This window comes from Tetrahymena thermophila, assembly GCF_000189635.1.
Source record: "Tetrahymena thermophila SB210 genomic scaffold scf_8254486, whole genome shotgun sequence".
In the NCBI taxonomy this organism is placed as follows: domain Eukaryota; phylum Ciliophora; class Oligohymenophorea; order Hymenostomatida; family Tetrahymenidae; genus Tetrahymena; species Tetrahymena thermophila.
Window position 1 is genome coordinate 325,501 of NW_002476261.1, and position 20,838 is coordinate 346,338.

The 20,838-nt window shown below is 22.0% G+C and overlaps 4 protein-coding genes across 4 annotated transcripts; 2 read left to right on the top strand and 2 right to left on the bottom strand. All coding sequences in view use genetic code 6, as the record gives it.

Moving 5' to 3' along the window:
- Positions 1 to 7: 7 nt before the first annotated feature.
- On the top strand, positions 8 to 7,152 carry TTHERM_00558470 (hypothetical protein; the record flags this gene model as incomplete). Its single annotated transcript, XM_001022409.3, has 15 exons — positions 8 to 39; positions 135 to 641; positions 784 to 1,126; positions 1,185 to 1,641; positions 1,732 to 2,694; positions 2,757 to 3,183; positions 3,243 to 3,443; positions 3,568 to 4,708; positions 4,769 to 5,372; positions 5,431 to 5,543; positions 5,600 to 6,240; positions 6,292 to 6,379; positions 6,431 to 6,718; positions 6,787 to 7,024; positions 7,082 to 7,152. 15 exons carry the CDS (start codon positions 8 to 10, stop codon positions 7,150 to 7,152), a joined length of 6,114 nt encoding a protein of 2,037 aa, XP_001022409.2.
- Positions 7,153 to 8,177: 1,025 nt separating this feature from the next.
- TTHERM_00558480 (endoplasmic reticulum membrane protein) lies at positions 8,178 to 9,053 on the top strand (the record flags this gene model as incomplete). The annotated part of the gene is made up of 5 exons (XM_001022410.3): positions 8,178 to 8,242; positions 8,292 to 8,475; positions 8,585 to 8,744; positions 8,805 to 8,872; positions 8,937 to 9,053. The coding sequence occupies 5 exons, from the start codon at positions 8,178 to 8,180 to the stop codon at positions 9,051 to 9,053; spliced, it is 594 nt and encodes a 197-aa protein (XP_001022410.2).
- A 1,109-nt stretch (positions 9,054 to 10,162) lies between these two features.
- TTHERM_00558490 (pumilio-family RNA-binding repeatprotein) lies at positions 10,163 to 14,615 on the bottom strand (the record flags this gene model as incomplete). The annotated part of the gene is made up of 11 exons (XM_001022411.3): positions 10,163 to 10,473; positions 10,591 to 10,742; positions 10,820 to 10,915; positions 10,969 to 11,141; positions 11,197 to 11,271; positions 11,329 to 11,597; positions 11,932 to 12,626; positions 12,683 to 12,913; positions 13,458 to 13,951; positions 14,205 to 14,296; positions 14,483 to 14,615. 11 exons carry the CDS (start codon positions 14,613 to 14,615, stop codon positions 10,163 to 10,165), a joined length of 2,721 nt encoding a protein of 906 aa, XP_001022411.2.
- Positions 14,616 to 16,527: 1,912 nt separating this feature from the next.
- On the bottom strand, positions 16,528 to 17,147 carry TTHERM_00558500 (GAF domain protein, putative; the record flags this gene model as incomplete). The annotated part of the gene is made up of 2 exons (XM_001022412.1): positions 16,528 to 16,769; positions 16,865 to 17,147. The coding sequence occupies 2 exons, from the start codon at positions 17,145 to 17,147 to the stop codon at positions 16,528 to 16,530; spliced, it is 525 nt and encodes a 174-aa protein (XP_001022412.1).
- Between the last annotated feature and the right edge of the window lie 3,691 nt (positions 17,148 to 20,838).

The window sequence follows — 20,838 nt, forward strand, 5'->3', positions numbered from 1 at the left end:
GGTAAATATGGAAATAGAAAGGGAAATTAGCATTACTAGGTAAAATTATCTTTTAATATTCTAAAATAACTTTTGCATTATTGATGGTCTTTGGTAAATTACAATATATTTTTTAAAATATATTTTGATGTTAGAGAGAAGAAAGAGGCTCGGCTTATTGAGGAATATGAAGAGGGCCTTAAGGATTTTGAAAAGAGAAATTTTGATTAAGGTGTTTAGAAAATGAGAAAATTATTGCAAAATAAAATGATTAGAGAAGATGATTTTAGAGATTTGAGACACGCTTGCTTTATCTCACTAGGAGAAGTTTATGAAAATGAATTAAAGTTAATGAATGAAAGCATACACTACCTTTACAAAGCAATTACTTTAAAAGAGAATGATTTTAAAACATGGTTTAAGTTAGCTAAGATATGTAGATATTAAGGATATTTTGCCTAGGCAGAAAAATGCTTTTTCATGGCATAAAAATACATGCCAGGCACTTCTTATTAGAATATCATTTACTAGAGTCTGACATATATTAGCTTTTTATAGGAAAATATTTCAGTTTTTATTTAAAGAGTAGATTACTTGATAGCTAATTCTTTTAACAAACAACATAACTTATGTTTGAAAGTACATGCACTGAGGATTTCAGGGTATAAATAAATAAATATTTATTGTGTCTAAAATATATACTAAACAATTAATTACTTTGAGCAATTTTACTCTAATAATTGCATATCAAGAAAGCATCAAGTTTAATATGACTTTATTATATTATTTATTTATATTTAAAAGCTAAGAAGAAAAGGCAAATGAACTGATTGAATCTAATGGATTGTCTGATGCTCTCTAAAGTGAAATATCTGATATCATTAAAGAAAAAGAAGAAATTAAAATGAGACAGAAGTCAAATCCGATTTTTTAAAGATTACCTGTTTCTCTTACTAGATAGAATGAATTTACTATTTATGTTGATAAATTGACTTGGTCTAATTTTCTCAAAATAGTCAATATAGTTAGCAAAATGTTCATATGTGCGAAAAGAGGTGACAGCACTTTTAAAAAAGATAAAAAACTCAATAACATATACACTGTCATTAAGTAAAATCACAGTATATTAAATACTCTTATTTGGATTGTAATAAATAAATCTACTTTATTTTACTTAATAATTTAAAATTTATTATAATATTAAGAAAGAAAAACGTGAAGCTCCTCCCACTGAGGCTGATAATTGGAATCTTTCTAAAAAATAAGAAAAGTAAGCAGCAGGAACTGCTTTAAGTTCTACAAGCCAGATATCTGCAAAAGATGATTAGAGTCTTTCAAGTAGCGTTAGTGGCAGTAGCAAGAAAAAAGATATTAAAACAATATAGATGATAAAATCCCTTCAAAGTGGTACTAAGAAGAGCAATAGAATAAAAGAAAACACAAAAAACTAAAATTAAAATGTGATTAACATTTCAGTTGAGCAGCATATCAAAGAAGTTGCTGAGAAAAATAAATTTGATATAAAATAAAAGTTATAAAATTTGAATACAGAATTTTATGCTAAAATAGATGACTTAAATCCTGAGTAGTCCAATTAATTATTTATCTCAACATTTAAAAGACTTACACTTGATGAATCTGATTAGGAATCTTAAGAAATAAGTAAATAAATATGTTAAATAAAAATTTATCTTTTATTTTTAAAATTAAGTTGATTATTTTTTTTATTAAAAAATATTTAAATTTATCAAGTTAAAAAAAACTAAATGGAAGAAGAACTCAAACAAGAGTAAAGGGAACTTAATTTGTTAAAGTAAGCTGAAGACAAAGAAGCTAAGCAGCAAAAATTAGATTAATATTGCAATGAAGATTTTATGAAATTCTTTACAAGAATAAAGCATAAACCTTTTATAAATATGCAGGATTTAGTAGAAGAAATATTAAAACACTTTTTAATCAACAAAAATAGAAATGATGAAAGAGAAGAAATTAAGAGTTTTTTAAGTGAAGACTATGTAGATGATTTAGGGGGAACACAAGCATTTAATTATTGTCCAAACCTTCTGTTGAATAATATAGAATCAAGCAGAAAATATAAGAATGAGATAGCTAAACTGCTTTACAAAACCCATGCTTTCTATAATTTTAAGCTATTCAAAGGAGATAATAATTTGTTGCTTACAGTATTTGAGTTGCTCATAGAAGAATATATTTATATTAAGCAAGAAAAGTAAGACAAAGAGCTCAATCAAAAAAAGAAAGAAAAACTTAAATAAATAAAAGAAATGCTTAGATGGATTCACTTTGAATTCTTAAGCAGCTATGATGTTAAATCTTCTAACGAAATAGAGTAAATTAGAATATATCACTCCTTAGCTATTTACTACAGTGATCGTGACTTTGAGTCAACTTCATTTGCTAAAGTGGCAGTTTAAAAGATTAATGAAATTTTATCTTCTCTAAACATTACAAATGAATAAGCAGAAGCTTAGAGCGCCTAGAATTTAGAAAATAAATAAGGAGATAAAAAGTAAAAAAAAAAAGTTATGCTGAATTTTTTCTGGTTGTATTAAAAATATTTGAGTTCAAACTTTTCTGAATTCATTCAAGATAGGATCGTTGAAAATAAATTTAAAAAAGAGATAACTAAAACAAATAAAAAACAAGGTCCTATTATTGAAAAGGATGATGACTTAATTATTCTTGATCAAGATGGTAAAATATTTTAACAATAAGTTGAGTAAATAGTTTTTTTAAATATGTTTAACTTATTATAGAGGGTTAAGGAAGCTTAAAGGAACACTTAGAGGAATTTTTACAAATATTTGAGTCAAGATTAACTGAGAGAGGATTAGATGATGGAAATGATTTGTATTACAGAAACATTTTTGAAATTCTACAAAATTAGAAGCTAGAGAATAGTGTTTTTCTAGATAAAGTAAATAAAATATTAAATATTTACTTCGATTTTCATGATTTCAAGCTTGTTGAGTATAAAAAAAACATCTAATCTCTCGATAGACTTTTTAGATTTGAAAACCTTTGTGAAGAGTTTTTAAAAAGATATTAAGTGAAGAATATCTAAGGTATTTCAAGACATATGAAATAGCATTTGCTGAAAACTAACATGCTATTCTTGAAAGCTCTTGTTTATAAGGTATTTGTAAATTTGCAACAAAACGACTAATAAATGCTGTTTGTTAAGTAAATCAAGTTAAACATTTTATTTATTTTATTAATAAAAATATATTTTAAATAAATAGGCTATTTGCTTCTTTCATTACCAGTTGTCTATATCTTTCTAACGTAGAGAGATAACATTAAAAGATTTCTTACATCACATTTTTAACTCATGACCTAATTTAACAACTTAATCCTAATATGCACTAAGAAATTTATAAGTCTTGGAATGAATATTCCTACTTTACTTTACTAATAAATCAAATTTTTATCTACCTAAACGAGTAAAATTTTTTATATAAATTAAATAAATATTTTAAAATTTAAAATCTTTTATGGCTTTTAATTTTTTTCACTTATTTTTGTATATTTCAAATGGTTTATTAATTTTTATTACCAATATTATAGGAGAGAGGAAATCAGAAAATAAGAGGAACTTGAAGAAGAGAGAAAGGAATAAGAAGAAGAAAAAAGTAAAAAAATGGAGATTGAAAGTCAACAAAAAGAATAATAATCAAAGACTGATGAAATGATTGATGAGTCAGAAGATAAGAAAAAAGCTATCTAATCATAAGAAAAAAATTAGAATTAAGAGGAATAATAGTAAGAAGGCAAAAAATCGCCTTCAAGAGAGAAATCATAAGAAAGTGATTAAAAGAAAAAGGATTCACCAAATGTTAAAGATTAATAAATAAGTGAGAAGGAACAGAAAGATTCTGATGCTGCAAAGGAATAGGCAGATGATAAAAACAAAGAAGAGGGGAAATTAGTTGCTGAAAATTCGAATCAGACAATTGTTAATAATCAAAATAAGAATGAAAAACAATCATAAGAAATGATAGATGAAGAGGCCAATACTCAATCTTAAATAAAATAAGATTCTTCCAAATTAAATTTATAGAAAAAGCTATCTAATGTAGATAGTGAAGATGAGGATGATGAAGAAGAGGAAAACGATGATATCGATGACTTTTTAGATGATTAATATATATTTGATGTCTTAAAGAGTATCTACAGATGCTTTTATGGCATCAAAATTAGATCAGGCAAGAAAGTCTCCACTCAAAAATATGCAAATATATCTGAAAATAATGTATGCAGATTTAATAGCATGGAAGAAATCAGATTATTTGTTAAGTTTACAAAGAAAGTTTTCCCTCACTATTTTACCAATTTAGTCTGCCAACTTAATTCTTAATACATATTTATTTTGATCGGTGCTTTCGATTACATCAAAAAAAATGATGATTAATGGGCACTTTGCCCTAATCTTGCTGTCAAGAAAGATGAGTTTTAAAATTATATGAAAGATAAAAAGGTGTCATCAGACACTAATATATTAGAATATCTCTAACAGAGGTCGAAGAAAAGCCAAATAAATTGCTTTTGTGAAAAGCAGGACTGTTTCCATCCTGTTCTCTAAGAGGATTTCCTACTTAATTTATTCCTCTTAATAGGTCGTGCATTAAGTTAATATGATCCAAATGCTGATATGCAAAATGAAAATTCTAAACCTAAATTTAAGGCAAGAAGACAATCATTGAAAAATGTAAAATAATTTATTTATTGAATTATTTTTAAGAATAAATCTATTTAATATTTAATAAAGGCTGAAAAGATGTTCAACTTCTTAATTCTGTTGAAGCCAAGCGAGTTTTTAGGATGGTACAGCTTAGGCGATGTATTTAGTGGATTATGTTTCATGTATTTTGATGCCAGTGTTTTTGAGCCAATGGGAAGCAAGATATCAGAGTTAAAGGATATTTACTTAAGTGCTAAGAGAGTATACAATTATATTTTGGATAACTTTACAACAAGTAAAACTCTCAACAAGAGATACATTGAAGAAGTGAAGGAAGATATTTTAATCCTAAACATTGTTAAGATGTACGAAAGAAAAAGCATTTATTTAATGAGCTTAAGTCCTTAGTATACCGACTATGACTACATTAGAGAAAGTGTAGTCAAAAAATAAAGAATTACTTCTATCTTCGATAAAATACACACATTTGATTATGACAGCTCTTCCCCAAGAATGATTATCCTTATGGAGGTTTTTGTTACGAGATCACATTATTAAAAATATCATTCCTCTACATTTGAGAGTCACTTTAAGAAATTAAAGCTAATTTAAGAATTCACAGAACCCACCGAAGTACAAAAAAATATCAAAGGTAAAAGAAGTGTTAAAGATTCAAACAAAGTAGCCTAAGGTAATAATATAATTTTAATAGAGAAGAAAGGGTTAATTAATAGTATTTACAAATAAAGAAAAAGCAGAGGAGCAATTATAATTTAAAGGAGAATTTTATGATTAAGAAGGATTATGTGAATTTTCCATTAGTATCTGGAAAATATTCAAAAGATATCTTTAGTTGCTTAAGGTTATTTATTAATTATCAAATAAAATCATATTTTATAATTTTATTTTAATAAAAAGGTTATTGATGGTTAATGTATTAAAAAAGATGAAAATGTTCAAAAAATTATTCAAGATATTAACAAAAAATAAAAAATTACTGAGTTAAACGAAATAATGTCAATTGTTTTGGACGATGTTGAAGAAACTATAAGCGTATTAAAAAAGATAGAACCAAAACTTTTCTCTCCAGATTGCCCAAGTGAGATTTCAGTCACTTAGTATTTCTACGATAAGGAGAGATTAGATTTAAAAATGAATGTTGCTCTAAAGCTAAGCTAAATTGCTTGCAGCATTTTGACTAAAAGAATTGTTTTGGAATTAGAAATAGAAGATTACTAGGCTAGACTTAAGTAAGTGATTGAGCAAATCTAGCTAATCTTAAATAACAACTTCGCTGTTTTCTAGTAACTTACATCAAAGCATGGAAATAAAAAATTCAAATATAAAAGATTTGTTATCAGAAGTTTCTATTATTCCTCACAAATGATCCACGAAATAAACAATAACTATGATCGTGCTTCAACTTTGCTAGGAGAAATTTTTAATTTAAAATTAGATGAGATAGTTAATTATTACACTCATTTTGAAAATCAGCCAATCGAAAAAGATCCTAAACTTTCCATATTATTTACTAAAGACTTGTGCTTTATGCTTGAAAAGTAGCAATTATTTTTTTAAAACAAGTAGTTAAATTGTAAATTTATAAATAGATACAAATACGTGAAGCTTATGAGCACATTACTAAGAAAGTAATAAGATGTATAAAGAATGAGAAACCTTAACAAAAAAGTGAACAAAGTAAAAAATTTAGTTTTTCGTTTAATTCTTAAAGTATTTAAAATAAAAAAGGTAATGATTTAGTAACATGAGGAAGAGTCTGTAAAGCTTAATAAAATATTTAAATAGCTCTACTTAATTACATTAAACGATTTGATGGTATTAATGGATAATAAGTTGACAAGTGGAAATGAAACAATTGCAACTTTGAAATAATGGATCTAAGATCTATACAATATGAATATTAAAAATAAATAAACATATAAATACATAGAAAATGATTCTGATTTAGTTTAAAAAATTAAAAATTATATGATAAAAGGATATTGCAAGTTTGAGAATATAGAATAATCATAATCAGTAATTAAATTTTTTATAAAAGAATAATTCTTTATTTAATCAATTTAATTATTTATTAATATATTTAGGGAGAAAAAGAATCCTTTGATAATCTTTATTCCAAGAGTGTAAAATATTTTGAAGATCTTTGCAAGAAGAAGAAACCAAAACCAAATGCTACTAATTCTCAAAATGCTGCATCCAAAGAATTCTCTGATGATGTTACATAATAAAATAAGAAAAAAGGAAGCATTCAAATAGATTTAGAAAATGACAATAAAGATACAGGTGGTGGTGATGAAGATGACAATAAGTAGACAGATAAAAGTAAAATAAATTAATTTAAAAAGTTTTTAAAATTTATATTTAATTTTAATAAATAAGTAAAAGAAAATGTAATCGAAGAAGATGATGATAAAAAAAATAAAAGCAAAATCATGGAAATTGAAAACTGAAAAGTTTTTAAAAATCATTGATCTCTTTGATTTTAAATATAAAATAATTTAATTTATAAATTGTGTAAATTGTAGTTTAATAAGTAATCTTTTTTATATTTGTAAGCAAAAAATATCCTTTGAATCAATCCTATTAATTTTTTTATTAAATCTTCATAATTTTTATCAAAAACATCCTATTTTTTATTTTTTAAGTTCAACTTTGAGTAATTTTAATAAATAAATAAATTAATAGATTTGATTTATTTCAAAAATTTTTCTGATTTGGTTGCATTGAATTGTAAAAAATTTTAATTCTGATGAATTCAGATTACTTATGATAAGGATTCTATTTAATTTGATTTGAATTTAAAACAAATACTGTAAAAATGTATAAATGTAATCCAATTTTTGACAATTTTTTATGCTTTTCTTTCAAATATTGAGTTCATTTTCATTCTTTTTTATCATATTTTATTGAACCTATTTAACATATTAGTAAGTAATTTATTTAAAACATTTTCTCTATTTATAGATCTACAATTAAGTCAGAAAGAAGAGAATTCCGAAATTAAAGTAAAATCAATGATACCGAATAAATACATGCTTTCTCATATAAATTTTTATATGGATTTATCATAAATAAGCTGTGCAATCACTTAATGTTCGGATAAATTCAAAAAAAATGATTAAGAATGTTAAAAACTTGAGTTTTTTTAGAAATCACTCATTTTTTAACATCTAGATCAGAAAAGATTATTATCTATTAATGTATATTTTTTATGAAATAAGAATACGTCATAATTACTTTTAAAGAAATTAGTTACTAAAAATTGTGGATTTTATGACAAAAAGCAGATATTCAATTCGTCATCTATTTTTTTATAATTTCAGAATAAAAAAATCTTATTTTCAAAATCTTATCTAATTTGTTTGGTATGTGATTTAAATTGAATGAATAAAAAAATAATAATTATAATCTTAATAATCAACATAATTATTTAAATTATTTAATTCATACTAGTAAAGTAAATTAACAAAAAAAAATGGGCTTGTTTCCTGAATTCTCAGACTTTTTTATAGGATATGCATCATATCACTGGAATCCAGTGTAAAGCTTTTACAAATTTTAATCATTAACAAAAATATTTTATAAAAAGAAATAAATTTATTCACATAATTTGCATTCCTATGATTCTTTCTTCTTCTCTTGGTTTGATGAATCATTTAGGAATTCATATTCCAAATCCTTTCATTGATAATCCTCTCTTCAATTTAAATCCTTCATTCTTATTGATATTATGTATCAGCTTAGCTTACTTAAGCATCGATTTCGCTACTGGAGTAAAAGATTTTTTTACTTTTTTGAATATTATAATTTATTACTTTTTTGATTCCATTATAACTTGCAATAATTTAAATAATGTTAATCTTTCTGTTAATTTTCAATTAGTTCATTTCTACATGCTTTTACTTTGGCCATTGGTTAGCTAATAACTATCTCTATTAGTATTCTATCTAAAACAATTTAACAAATATGCATTTCAAGGTTGCTCTTGGTATTCACATTGTTTGCTGGATCGCTCAATTCGTTGGACATGGATTCTTCGAAAGTAAACGATATTATTATAGCATCATTGTTTAAAAATATTATAACAATTTAATAATAATAGGAAGAGCTCCTGCTTTGCTAGATAACTTATTGTACACTTTGGTTGCTCCTAACTTTGTCATTATTGAAGTAAAGCTCAATAAAAATAAATAATTGTTAAGTAGAAATAATATTTTTTATATATATAAAATAGATCTTCTTTGATTTAGGATACAAGAAAGACGTTTATAAGAAATGCAAAAAGTAGGTTTTAAAAAATATTGAAGAATTCTAAAACAAAAGAAAATCAGCTGCTAAGAAGACTTCATGAAAAATTAAATTTATTAAAATTAATGCAAATAAAATTAAAAATAGTTATATATGTAATATTTATGAAATTTTGTAATTGATTATGCTACTTTTAAGAACATTAAAAAAAATAATTTACTTTAATTAGAATTTATATTATAATTAAATTTATTTTTGATAAAAATACAGGGTTGAGTATTAATAACAGCTAACTAGCAGCTAAAAATATTTGTTTAAAAAATAAATATTAATTTTATAAAATGAGTTTATAGATCTTAATTAAATGGGTTATAGTTAATGAAATTGTGCTGTATATAATAAATTGAATGTAAATATTTATTTTGTGGTTCTAATTTTAGTATTAATTTTTTATTTTATAATGTCTATTTATAATATAATGAATAAATAAATAAAATGGATTAGTAGATTTAATTAAGTAAAAAGTACCAAAAATTGTAAATAAATAAATAAATTGGTAAAATAATAAAAAGAATATTTAATTAAGTACTATCATACATATAAATTATATTTTACATTATTCAGAATATACAAATTTTAATCACAGTAGATTGGTAGGAAGGTTATAAATATATTGAATGACTCTATTAACAAATAATTTTCTGATGGTTTATTAAGAATGCATATTTATCATGTACATTGATTGATTGATTTATTGATTGAATTATTATTGAATTAAGGTTATTTTAAATTGAGATAAATTTATTTTTTTGCAATTTAAGTTATCTCCAAATATTTATTTATTTATTTATGAATGTTATTATTTATGAATTTGATGACTCTCCTCATTTAAAACATATTTATATTTTTCACTAATTTGATTTTTTGTTTGTTTACTTTCAAAAAATGTTAAAATTTGAGTCAATTATTGATTTTTTTTGGATAGATAGTTAATTAATATTTGAAGATAATAAAATGATCAACAAAAAAATATTACTTAGTTGAAATTAACACTTTCCTTCATTTTGTTCGTTCGTACCTGTATTAATTTTCTGCTTATAAACAGAGTAGTAATTAACAAATCAGAAAAACTAATTAAAAGCTTTACAACAACTAAGAAAATTAAAAGAGCAACTAATTGTATTTTGTAGAAGGTATTCAAGAGAATGCTCTTCAATAATGGTTATTACTGTTGTAATTCTTTTTATAGTTATTATGATTAATATGATTATTGTTATTATTTTAATTATTATGATGCTATGAATGGTGGTTGTTGTTGTTATTGTTATGATGGTTGTAACCATTATTGTTGTTACTGTTATTATTGTAATTGTTGTTGTTATTATTATTGCTATTATTATTCATAGGCCCACTATTATTATTGTTATTCATATTTTAATTTTGTATGTTGCCTACATTTTGCTAAATTTGATTCATAGGGATATCTACTCTGTGCTTTTCAATATAGCTAAGAACATGTTTTCCTATTAATTTTAATTAATAATAATCACAATCAAATTTATTATCTTAAATATTTTTAATTCAATAAAATCAAAATAATTATTCTCATAGCTTTTTATTTTATATTAAAAAATGCATACCAAAACTATTTGAGATTACTTCGTTGTAAACATCATTATTTTATAACAAATATTAGCAAACCCTTAGTTTTGTCTCATGTTATGCTTTTTCATACAGCCTTTGCACAACATAGTTACCAAAGGCATTTTTTGTCAACCTAACTATACCTGTACTATTTTTTATTAAATTTTTAAATTTAATTTAACACTGTAGCAAATAAGTTAAAAAGTTATATTTATAATTAATTACTCTAAATGGTTTTGATTGTTTGGCCTTAATAAAACATCCAATACTCCAGCTTTGAATTCTTCATCAGAATAAACAATAGATTTTTCTGTTACGTTTCTTTTTTTTATTTCAGCATTAATATAAAACAATTAAAAATAATAAAATTTTACGAGGCAAATTTATTGAGAGAAAGATCTACGAAATGGACTTTTACTACCTAAAGAATTTCGTCTTTTTCGAGTTTTTATCCTTTTTCAATGATGTACTGAATGATATAATTTCCATATTGGCATTCGCATAATCTAATTAAGTTGGTCATAAGTTTTTCGTATATTTTCTTAGTCTATTAAGAAATAAATGCCTTTAACTTCAAAATGTTTAGTTTATGAATAAATTACCTCAGGATTGCTACAGAATTCTAAAATTCTTTGAATGACTCTACATCCATATGGATGGAATGCTAACTCTTCTATCTTTTAATAAAATTTATTTTTATTGAAGAGATATTTATTTTATAATTCTAAGTTTACATTTTGAATGACTTCATTAATAATTGTTGTCAATTTTGAAGAACTTAAGGTTTCAAAGCATTTTTAAATAACATGGTTTCCATTTTAATCTTGAATGCAAGTCATAATCTTGTTATTTAGCTCTTAAATCAATCCTTCTTGCATTTATGGTCTTTCTTTAAGTTCCTCTAAAGCCTTTTATATAACTCTGCAACCATAAGTATGAAGGGATAGTTACTCTACATTTCCTTTTATAATATAGTAGAGCTTCTCTTTATGTTCAATAGTTCCTATTTCAATATAAAACAAATTCAATATTAATTTTTTCTTTTAGTCATATTAATGTAAATTTCTATCACAAATTTAAACATTAAAAGAACTTTAAGCTTTTGTTTTAAAATCAATAATTAAATTTCTTAATTAAAATTGTTAGTTTTAAGTTATTTTATTATTTTTAAACAAAATATACAAACTTTAGCTATTCTTTAAAATATACTTATTTAAGCTTTGCTCATTTTAATCTGATTTTATATTAACATTTTATTAATAACTTATAACTTAAAAATAAACTATAATCTTCTTTATTAAATAAATACATAATAATAAAAAATATTTCTTTCTTACCTTTTTCAAATAGCTTTTAAATGACATAATTTCCAAATTAATCCTTCATTAAATTCAATGCTTCTGGTTAGATTCTTTCAAATATTTTATTTTTTTCTTCAATTGTAGAATTTTCAAACTGCTTTTGTATTGTCCTTGAGCTATTTTAATCTTTACAAGACTCAATTAAATCTGGAAATAGCTAATTAAAATTCTAATTTGAACTATCTGTTGAGGAACTCTTTCCCAAATTCTAAACTTAATTTGGATTGTTATTGCTGACATTTTGATTGCTTTACATGAATTGGTTTTAAATAATATGCCCATTTGGTTAATTTAACTGTTTCTTTTTACCACCCAAATTCATACCTTGCTAATTTCTGTTATTATTTTACATGTTGTAATTTTATGAATTGTTTTTATTTCCCATGTTTTAGCTCATAATATTATTGTTACCCACATTTATGTTATTTTAATTGTTTTAATTATTGTTAATTCCACCACCATTAATCTAGTTATTATTGTTATTTCCAGGGCTATTGCTTAAATTATTGTTGTTGTTACTATTATTGTTGATATTTGGATTCTAGGGGTTTATAATGTTGTTTTGCATACCGTTATTTCCTATATTTTAATTCTATGGGTAGCTCATGCTCATTTAATTTTAATAGTTCATGTTGGGATAATTAGGTCCATATCCTTATTGCTAAAACATCCTAATTATATTTTAATATAAGATTATTTATTAAGTAAGCTAATAAAATTTACTTACATGTTTTATTGGTATGGGAATTACTGAATAGGTTGCTACATTCCTAGAGGAATAAATTGTTGCATTTGATTTGGAGCTCCTAAATTAGGAGGAGGAGCTTAAAACATCATAGGGAAGCTTTAATTTAAGAATTAAGGAGGTTACTAAAAGGGTTAACCATTATTATGATGCATATTTTACTAGCTTGATCCTTAAAATCCTTATTATTGATAAGATTTAGTCTTCTTTATTCTAATTTTATAAAATTGATAATATTATTTCAATGTCTATTTAAAATTAAATAAAATTAGTGAAAGAAATTTTATTTAAAAATTTAAAAACACTCTTTTGAATGTAAGATATAACCTTTAAATCAATAAGATATTATAAATAAATAAATAAATATAAAGCATATGAATCAATCAAACTAAAGGTTAGGAAGGAGAATAATAAAAACAAACTTGACAATTTTTTGATTGACCTATTTGCTGATTATTTAATAGTCTATCTTGAAAAAATAATAGATAGATAGATATCTATTTATTTATTTATTTATAATAAATATAGAAAGTGAGGATGGATTTCAATTCAGTTTAAAGGTAATCAATTATTATAAAATATTGAAGAAAAGAAATCTTCTTTATTGACTTTTATTTATTTATCAAATTTTTTTTTATAAAAACTTCATCCAAAAATAGTTAATTAATTAATTAAATGAATAAATAATTATTTTTTTAAACAAAAACCATTTTTTTAAAACTGTAAGCTTTGATTTATGAATATATTAATTAATTACCCTTGTTAATGTTGCATGTTTCCTTGATTATATTTATTGTATTAGTTTTGGGGACGCGGCTGCTATAAAAACTGATGATTTGGTGGGTTCTTAAAATTTTAAGCTACAGTAGGAGGAGGCTATTAAAGGTTAATAGGAGGTTGTATCATTTGGTTGGGAGGCATCATAATCATTGGTGCAGGGCTTCCTGATCCTTAGATTGGTGGTATTTCATTTGCTTATCCCATAATAATTTACTATTGTTAAGGGTATATCATTTATGGTACTTGTTAATAAGGTGGAGGGGTTGAATTTCCTATGCTTTAAATCAATTCCGCGTTGGTTATAGATTGTTTGTATTGAGTTGAATCGTCTATACTTAATTTGTTCATCTACTTATTTAAGCTTTTTATATCCAACTGATCATGTCTATAAAGTGGTTTTTGAAGACGCGGATTATTTGATTGTTTGTAATAGTCAAAGTAATCCTTTGTGTATAAATAATCATTCTCTTACTATTTTTTTAATAAACGAATTGAATTTAGTAAATAATATGCGTTATTTTGGAATGCTTTTTGCAGCAGTTGCAACATAGCGCAGGACACGCTTTATAAAATAAAGATTTTTGTGAATTTATAAATTTGCTTGCAATGAGAAGAGTATAATATATCTTTTATACTCTTTATAAGGCTTTCATTCTTTTAAATCTGCTTGTATTTATTTATTTAGTGAGAAAAGAGAAATGAATAAATGAGTTAGTTATTGTACCTATTATAGAGAAGCTTTCTACTGCAAATACAAATCAGGTGGGGCTGATTTTGCACTATTCCTAAGAGCTAATATATCATCCTCTCCATCTCCTATTAAAAAAAGAAAGGTTAAATTGATGCTTGTAGTTTCAAAAAAATAAATCCACTCAATATTTCATTAATATAAAGTCTTGTCAAAAAACTAAATAATTTAGGGTTTTTATTAGAAAGATAAAGAGTGTTTTTATGAGAAAAAATAGAAGAAGAAGAAGAAGAAAAAAAATAAAAAATAAAAACCATCTAATATTCCTCCCATCAAAAGCTCACCCTCTTCGGGTTTTTTCTGAATCCCATTGAAGAGTTCGGCATGCTAGTAGACTTTAAATTGCGGCTACTTTAATAAGAAGCTTTGCTTATCTTTATCGTCCATGGCTATTATTTATTTGTCATTAAAAGTAATTTAATATTCTTTTGCTTCAGCTAGATCTTAAAAATAATGCGAAATGACTACAATTAAATTACGCTCTTTATTTATTTATGTAGCTATCTCTTTCTTTTTACTTTAACTTTATTTTTTTTTTACTTATTAATTATCTTTTTATTTTTTTCTTATCTTAATTCACTTCTCAAAATTTGCTGACTTGTCAAAATAGCAAGAGAGTCTTATTCCATTTTTTTATAGATTGATCTAATTAATAGTTAGTTAATTAAAACAATATTTAATTTCTTCTCTAATAGTAAAGCTATTATTGACCAACATTTATTTTTCCTTCCTGATGCGATATTATATTATAATATAATATAATAAACTAAGCCATCTTTTTTGCTCTTAAATCTTATAGCAATAGATTAATTACCATTTAAAAAACACTCTAACTCTATAACATAATTTATTATAAAAATACTAATACTCCCATTGATATTTTTTTATTATTCTCCACCATTTTATTGATATAAAAATTATTTTAACATATAACCAAATTCATAAAATAAACAAAATATAACTCTTTTCATAAAATCTATCTAAAATATAAAAATAAGTAAAATAATATTTTATTTAATGGTTATAAAATTATTTAAAACTAAATTAAGTAATTTATTTAGCATTTATTGTTTTAAATTAGAAATATTAACATATTTTAAAGTGCCAAATTGTCATAATAAATTTTTAATGTAAATTTAAATCTATATTTAGCCAAATTGAAAAAGAAGAATGAATGATTTATAAAATGATTAGCCCATGGTCATCAATATTAAAGCCAAAAATTTTATGCTTATACAAATTATGAATATGTTTATCCAAAAATAAATAAATCTCTAAGTATTTTAAAATTGTATCAATTTAATACTTTAAAATAATACATTATTTAAATTTATTCATATTTTATAAAAAGATTCATCATATATCAGTTTAATATTTAACTAAAAATCAAGATATTTTTTAGAATATGTTTGTATTTTTTGTTACATTTTTAGCAATTTTAACTTTTATTATTTTGTATTATAAGTATTATTTATTCTGATGCAAAAATAACATTCCAAGTATTTTAAAATTGTATAATTTAATATTTTAAAATAATAAATTATTTAAATTTATTCATATTTTATAAGATTCATCATATATCAATTTAATATTTAACTAAAAATCATGATATTTTTTAGAATACGTTTGTATATTTTGTTAAATTTTTAGGAATTTTAACTTTTATTATTTAAATTTATGAGAATTAATTATTCTTATACAAAAATAACATTCCAAGTATTTTAAAATTTTTAAAATTTAATACTTTAAAATAAATATATCATTTAAATTTATTTATATTTTATAAAAAGATTCATCATTTATCATTTTAATATTTAACTAAAAATCATGATATTTTTTAGAATACGTTTGTATATTTTGTTAAATTTTTAGGAATTTTAACATTTATTATTTTAATTTATGAGAATTAATTATTCTTATACAAAAATAACATTCCAAGTATTTTAAAATTTTTAAAATTTAATACTTTAAAATAAATACATCATTTAAATTTATTCATATTTTATAAAAAGATTCATCATTTATCAGTTTTATATTTAACTAAAAATCAAAATATTTTTTATAATACGTTTGTATATTTTGTTACATTTTTAGCAATTATAACTTTATTATTTTATATTATGAGCATTATTAATTCTATTGCAAAAATAACATTTTAAAAAAGAAATTTTTATTTTTTCATTTACATTCACAATTAAAAAATAATAATCGAATAAATAAAAGTTTACTTGAATATGCTAAAATAAATTTTCTACATAAATCGATTTATAAATAAAATATATATACAATATATGTTAAATCATTAGTATACTAAAGCAGTAATTTTTTCTAATTACTCAACATCAAAAGGAGTAAATCTATTTAAAGTTGTTGAATCTATATCAAAAACTGCTACTACTTCATTAGTAGTTTTATTGAATACAGGGATGACAACTTCACTTAAGGTTTCGTTATCACATGCAATGTAATTTTTGCATTCTTTTACATTGTTAACAACTTGAGTTTTGGCTTCTTACCATGCTGTACCACAAACACCTTTACCTATTTGTTAATTATTTGGTTTATTATTATATCAAAATAATTTCAAATTGTAAGAAATAAGCTTCATAGTTCATTGAATCAGTTATTTAATTTACCTATGGCGATTCTAGGAGTTGCTAATATAGTTGATTGATAAGGACCAACTTCTAGAACTTTGTTTCCAGTTTTATTTCCTTATGAGTCTAATTCATCAACAACAACATAGAATCCAACAAAGAAGAAATCTGGAATCAAATTTTTTACTACAGATGCAATAGAGGTAAGCTTAGCTTCGAAGGTTAATTTATTCTTAGTATTGTAGTATTCTAAAAAGTCTTAAAGCTATTTAAAAGCCTTTTCATAAATTATCTTATTAGCCTCTTGGTCGATAGTTGACATTTTATGATATATTTTTAATTTTAAAGATATGTGGTAAGATTATTTTTTTGATTAGATTATTTTGTTATATTTTTTGATCAATCAAAGTAATTTAATAACTAAAAATCTATGGATATGTTCCAGATTTATTCTATGTAAATTCTTTTATGAAATAAAGGAAAGATCTAAGTTATACATACTATGATACTAATTTGCAAATTGCATAAGATTGCACTCATTAAATAGTGAAATATTGATAGTAAAGAGTTAGTAATAATTTAGTAATTTATTATTTCTAATTAATGTAATCAAACTATATCTTCCATATACAAATTCAATCATACATCCACCACTCCATTTGTATGTTATATTAATTGTTCACGTAAAAAGAAATATTCTAGAAATACATCAATTTATTAAATATTCCTAATTAATTATCTAAAAAGATATCTCCTCATAAATTAATTATTCAAGTAAATGTAAATTAAAAGATTAGGTCATATAATTTTAAAATGTCAACTTTAAATAGTTAATTGAATTGATGAATTAAATTCATTTTCTTTTAAATGTGCAACAGGCTTAAAAATTTTTATGATTTTACTATTTAAGATATATTCCTGCTCATAAAATTAACTTTATCAAATGCTTCAAAGTGCTTTAAATTGTTGGTTAATTTTACAACTTAGCTAATTAATTTCAATTGATTTTGTCTTTTCTAATTGAAAAATCTTTTATAAAAAAAGAAGTAACATTCAATTTACCCTTATTTTTTATTGAGAATCAATTAATATAAATAATTTATTTTTTAAACCATTTAGCTATTGATTATTTTAAAATATTTAGATTTAAAATTGAATTTTAGAGCCAAGCAAGATATACATAATCATATTCTTTTATTTCTAATAATTAATTATATACTGTAAAATTACTTCTTAACTATTATTGTGCCTTTATTTGCTATATAATGAAATGGTTAAAAATTTTTCAACAACATATTAAATAAAATTTAAACTAATTTTTATTGTTTTATGAGGATTTATGGAGGTTTCTTATAACTTTTAGAAAATTTTCTATAAAATTAATTTTAATTGTATCATTTTTCCAGTCAAAAAAAATATATTTATATATTTACTCAAAATTAAATTTATCTTTAAATATTTTTTATAAATAAGAAATAAAAATTGTTTTCTTTTGATTTAGGCTTAATAAAACACAAAAATGTGTAAACTGAATTTGCTGTAATTTAGAAATTTCTGAAAGAAATATTTAAATAATGTTCCTTTTTTCTTTCTAGATTTAGTATATTACTAATTTATAAATTATTCTATTATTTTTTCATTTAAAATAAAAAATTAATAATGCAATAAATTTGTAAATTGTTGATAATTAAATTTTTAATATAAATTTATTTGAAATTCTTTTTATATTCATTCATATACATATCCTTTTTAATTATTTCTACTTTTTTAAACAATCAAAAAAAAAAATTTTGATTAATTTAGATAAAATAAATTATGATTACCAAACTTATTAATAAAAACTCCTTTAGCATAACTTTCTTTTATAGAGTAAAAGTTAAATTTTGAGTACGAATAAAATAATTTTAATCTTAATACAAAAAAAGATGAATGATCTCTTTTATATATTTATTAAGATTATTCATTTTTATTACTTGATATTATTTATTCATTTTTCCCTTCTAACATTTTTAATTGAATAAAACAGTTAATTTGTTTTGGGTTGAGATATTTTTAATTACAAAAATGAAATAAAAACAATAAAATTCTTTAAATTTATTTATTAGCTTTTTATTTTATTTCATTTTCTTTTTCTTATTTAGATAAGAAAAATTAAATCTGAAAAAACACTTTACATATATTTTAAAACTCAAATAAGCATTTAAATAAAATTTCTACAAAAAATTTTTAGGAATACCTAAGAATTAATTAGTTATAATTGAATATATTTGAATTCAATATGTATTTAAGACATGATGTTATTTTTTATAAAATTAAAAAAAACAAAAACTGGCTATCTTAATTGTTTTAACCTTTTATTCAATATCTTTACTATTAAAAATATTTAGCACCTGATTCAAAATATATTAGTAATATATTCTCTGGAGACTAAATTATACATTTATCTATTTTTTGATTGCAATAAAGTGTTTTGAAAATATCATTTTAGTTTCTGTTGTAAATTATTACTTAAAGTAATATTTAATTAAAAAATTTAAAAGAAAATAAAATGGAATATAAGAAAAACTAGTATTAGTTATTTAGATAAAAATTTAATTATGTTATATTTTAAGGGAAAACTAAAATTAAAACTCAATTATTTCTATTTTTAATATCTAATTAGTAGTAAATAGCTTTTGAGTTTTATTAGAAATCTATCAAACTACAAGAAATAAAGTTCTACTTTTTAAATAATAAAAAATTTAGTAAGATAATTTAATGAATTTCAATTTTATCATAAATTAGTAAATTTTATTTCACCAAAAAAATATTTGAAAAGCTGATGATTATGATGTAGCTTTTATTTTTAGATCATGAATTAATGTTTTAATATATTTATGATGTTAAGTCGAGTTTGTAACTTGGATTAACTTTTTAAAAATTAAATTAAAAACACGTCAGGATGTTAAATCATTCAAAGTGGTTTTTTTATCATTAGTGTGGTAATTAATTAATGCATGACATCATTACACTTTTCCATCAATTAAAAATTCAATAATATGAAGAATTTTTAATCAAAACTTAACTCTTTATTAATAAATTAAGAAATAAATAAATAAATCCTTCACAATAAAACTGAAATCTTCATTTTTTTTATTACTATTTTTCAAAACATTTTTGTATTACATTTAATTTTTTCATTACTTATATATTTGATTTTGTTTTTATTTTTTTAAAAAATTAAAATTAATAAGCTAAATTATTGAGGTAAAAATAAAAATCTACTAGATATATATTTTAAATAAATATTTTTTTGGTTTTATTAGAATTTTTAGATTATTAAATTACAATAACTTTCAAAGTAAATTAACTAATTTTAGCTAAATAATAAATTATATTTCATTCAATTAAGAAAAAATAATTTTGAGCTTTTTAAAAAATAAATTAGCATTTATATTATTAACTGTAAAATAATGTTTAGAAATTAAAATGTTTTAAGGTTATTTTTATAAATTAAATAGTTTTGAGTTGAAGTATTACTTAATTTTTGTTTTCAAAACTAAAATATATATCAATTTTGCTTATCTTGAATAAAAGGTAATTTATGTTTTTTTTCTATACATAATGAAATTAATAAATAGACAGATAAAAATAAATAAATTAAATAGTGTAGTTTTAGATAAAATTAATAAACCAAATTCTGTCAAATGTAATAGAAAAACTTAATTTATCTCTATCAATCAGTCTAAGAAACAAAAAAACAAATTTATCTCAATTAATAAAAAATCTTAATTAATTAATTATATGTATCTATCTATGAGTGAATTTATATTTTGGTTATGAAATATTAAGCTCTAATTTTAATTACCATTCATCAATTTTATTTGATTTGATTGATAAATTGTATTTCAAATTACATAGTAAACATAAATTTAAGATATGTGGTAAATATATATCAATATAAATCATTTGTTAATTTAATTAATAGTTTGTTTACAAAAACAAGAACTTTGAATATAGAAAACAAACTAACT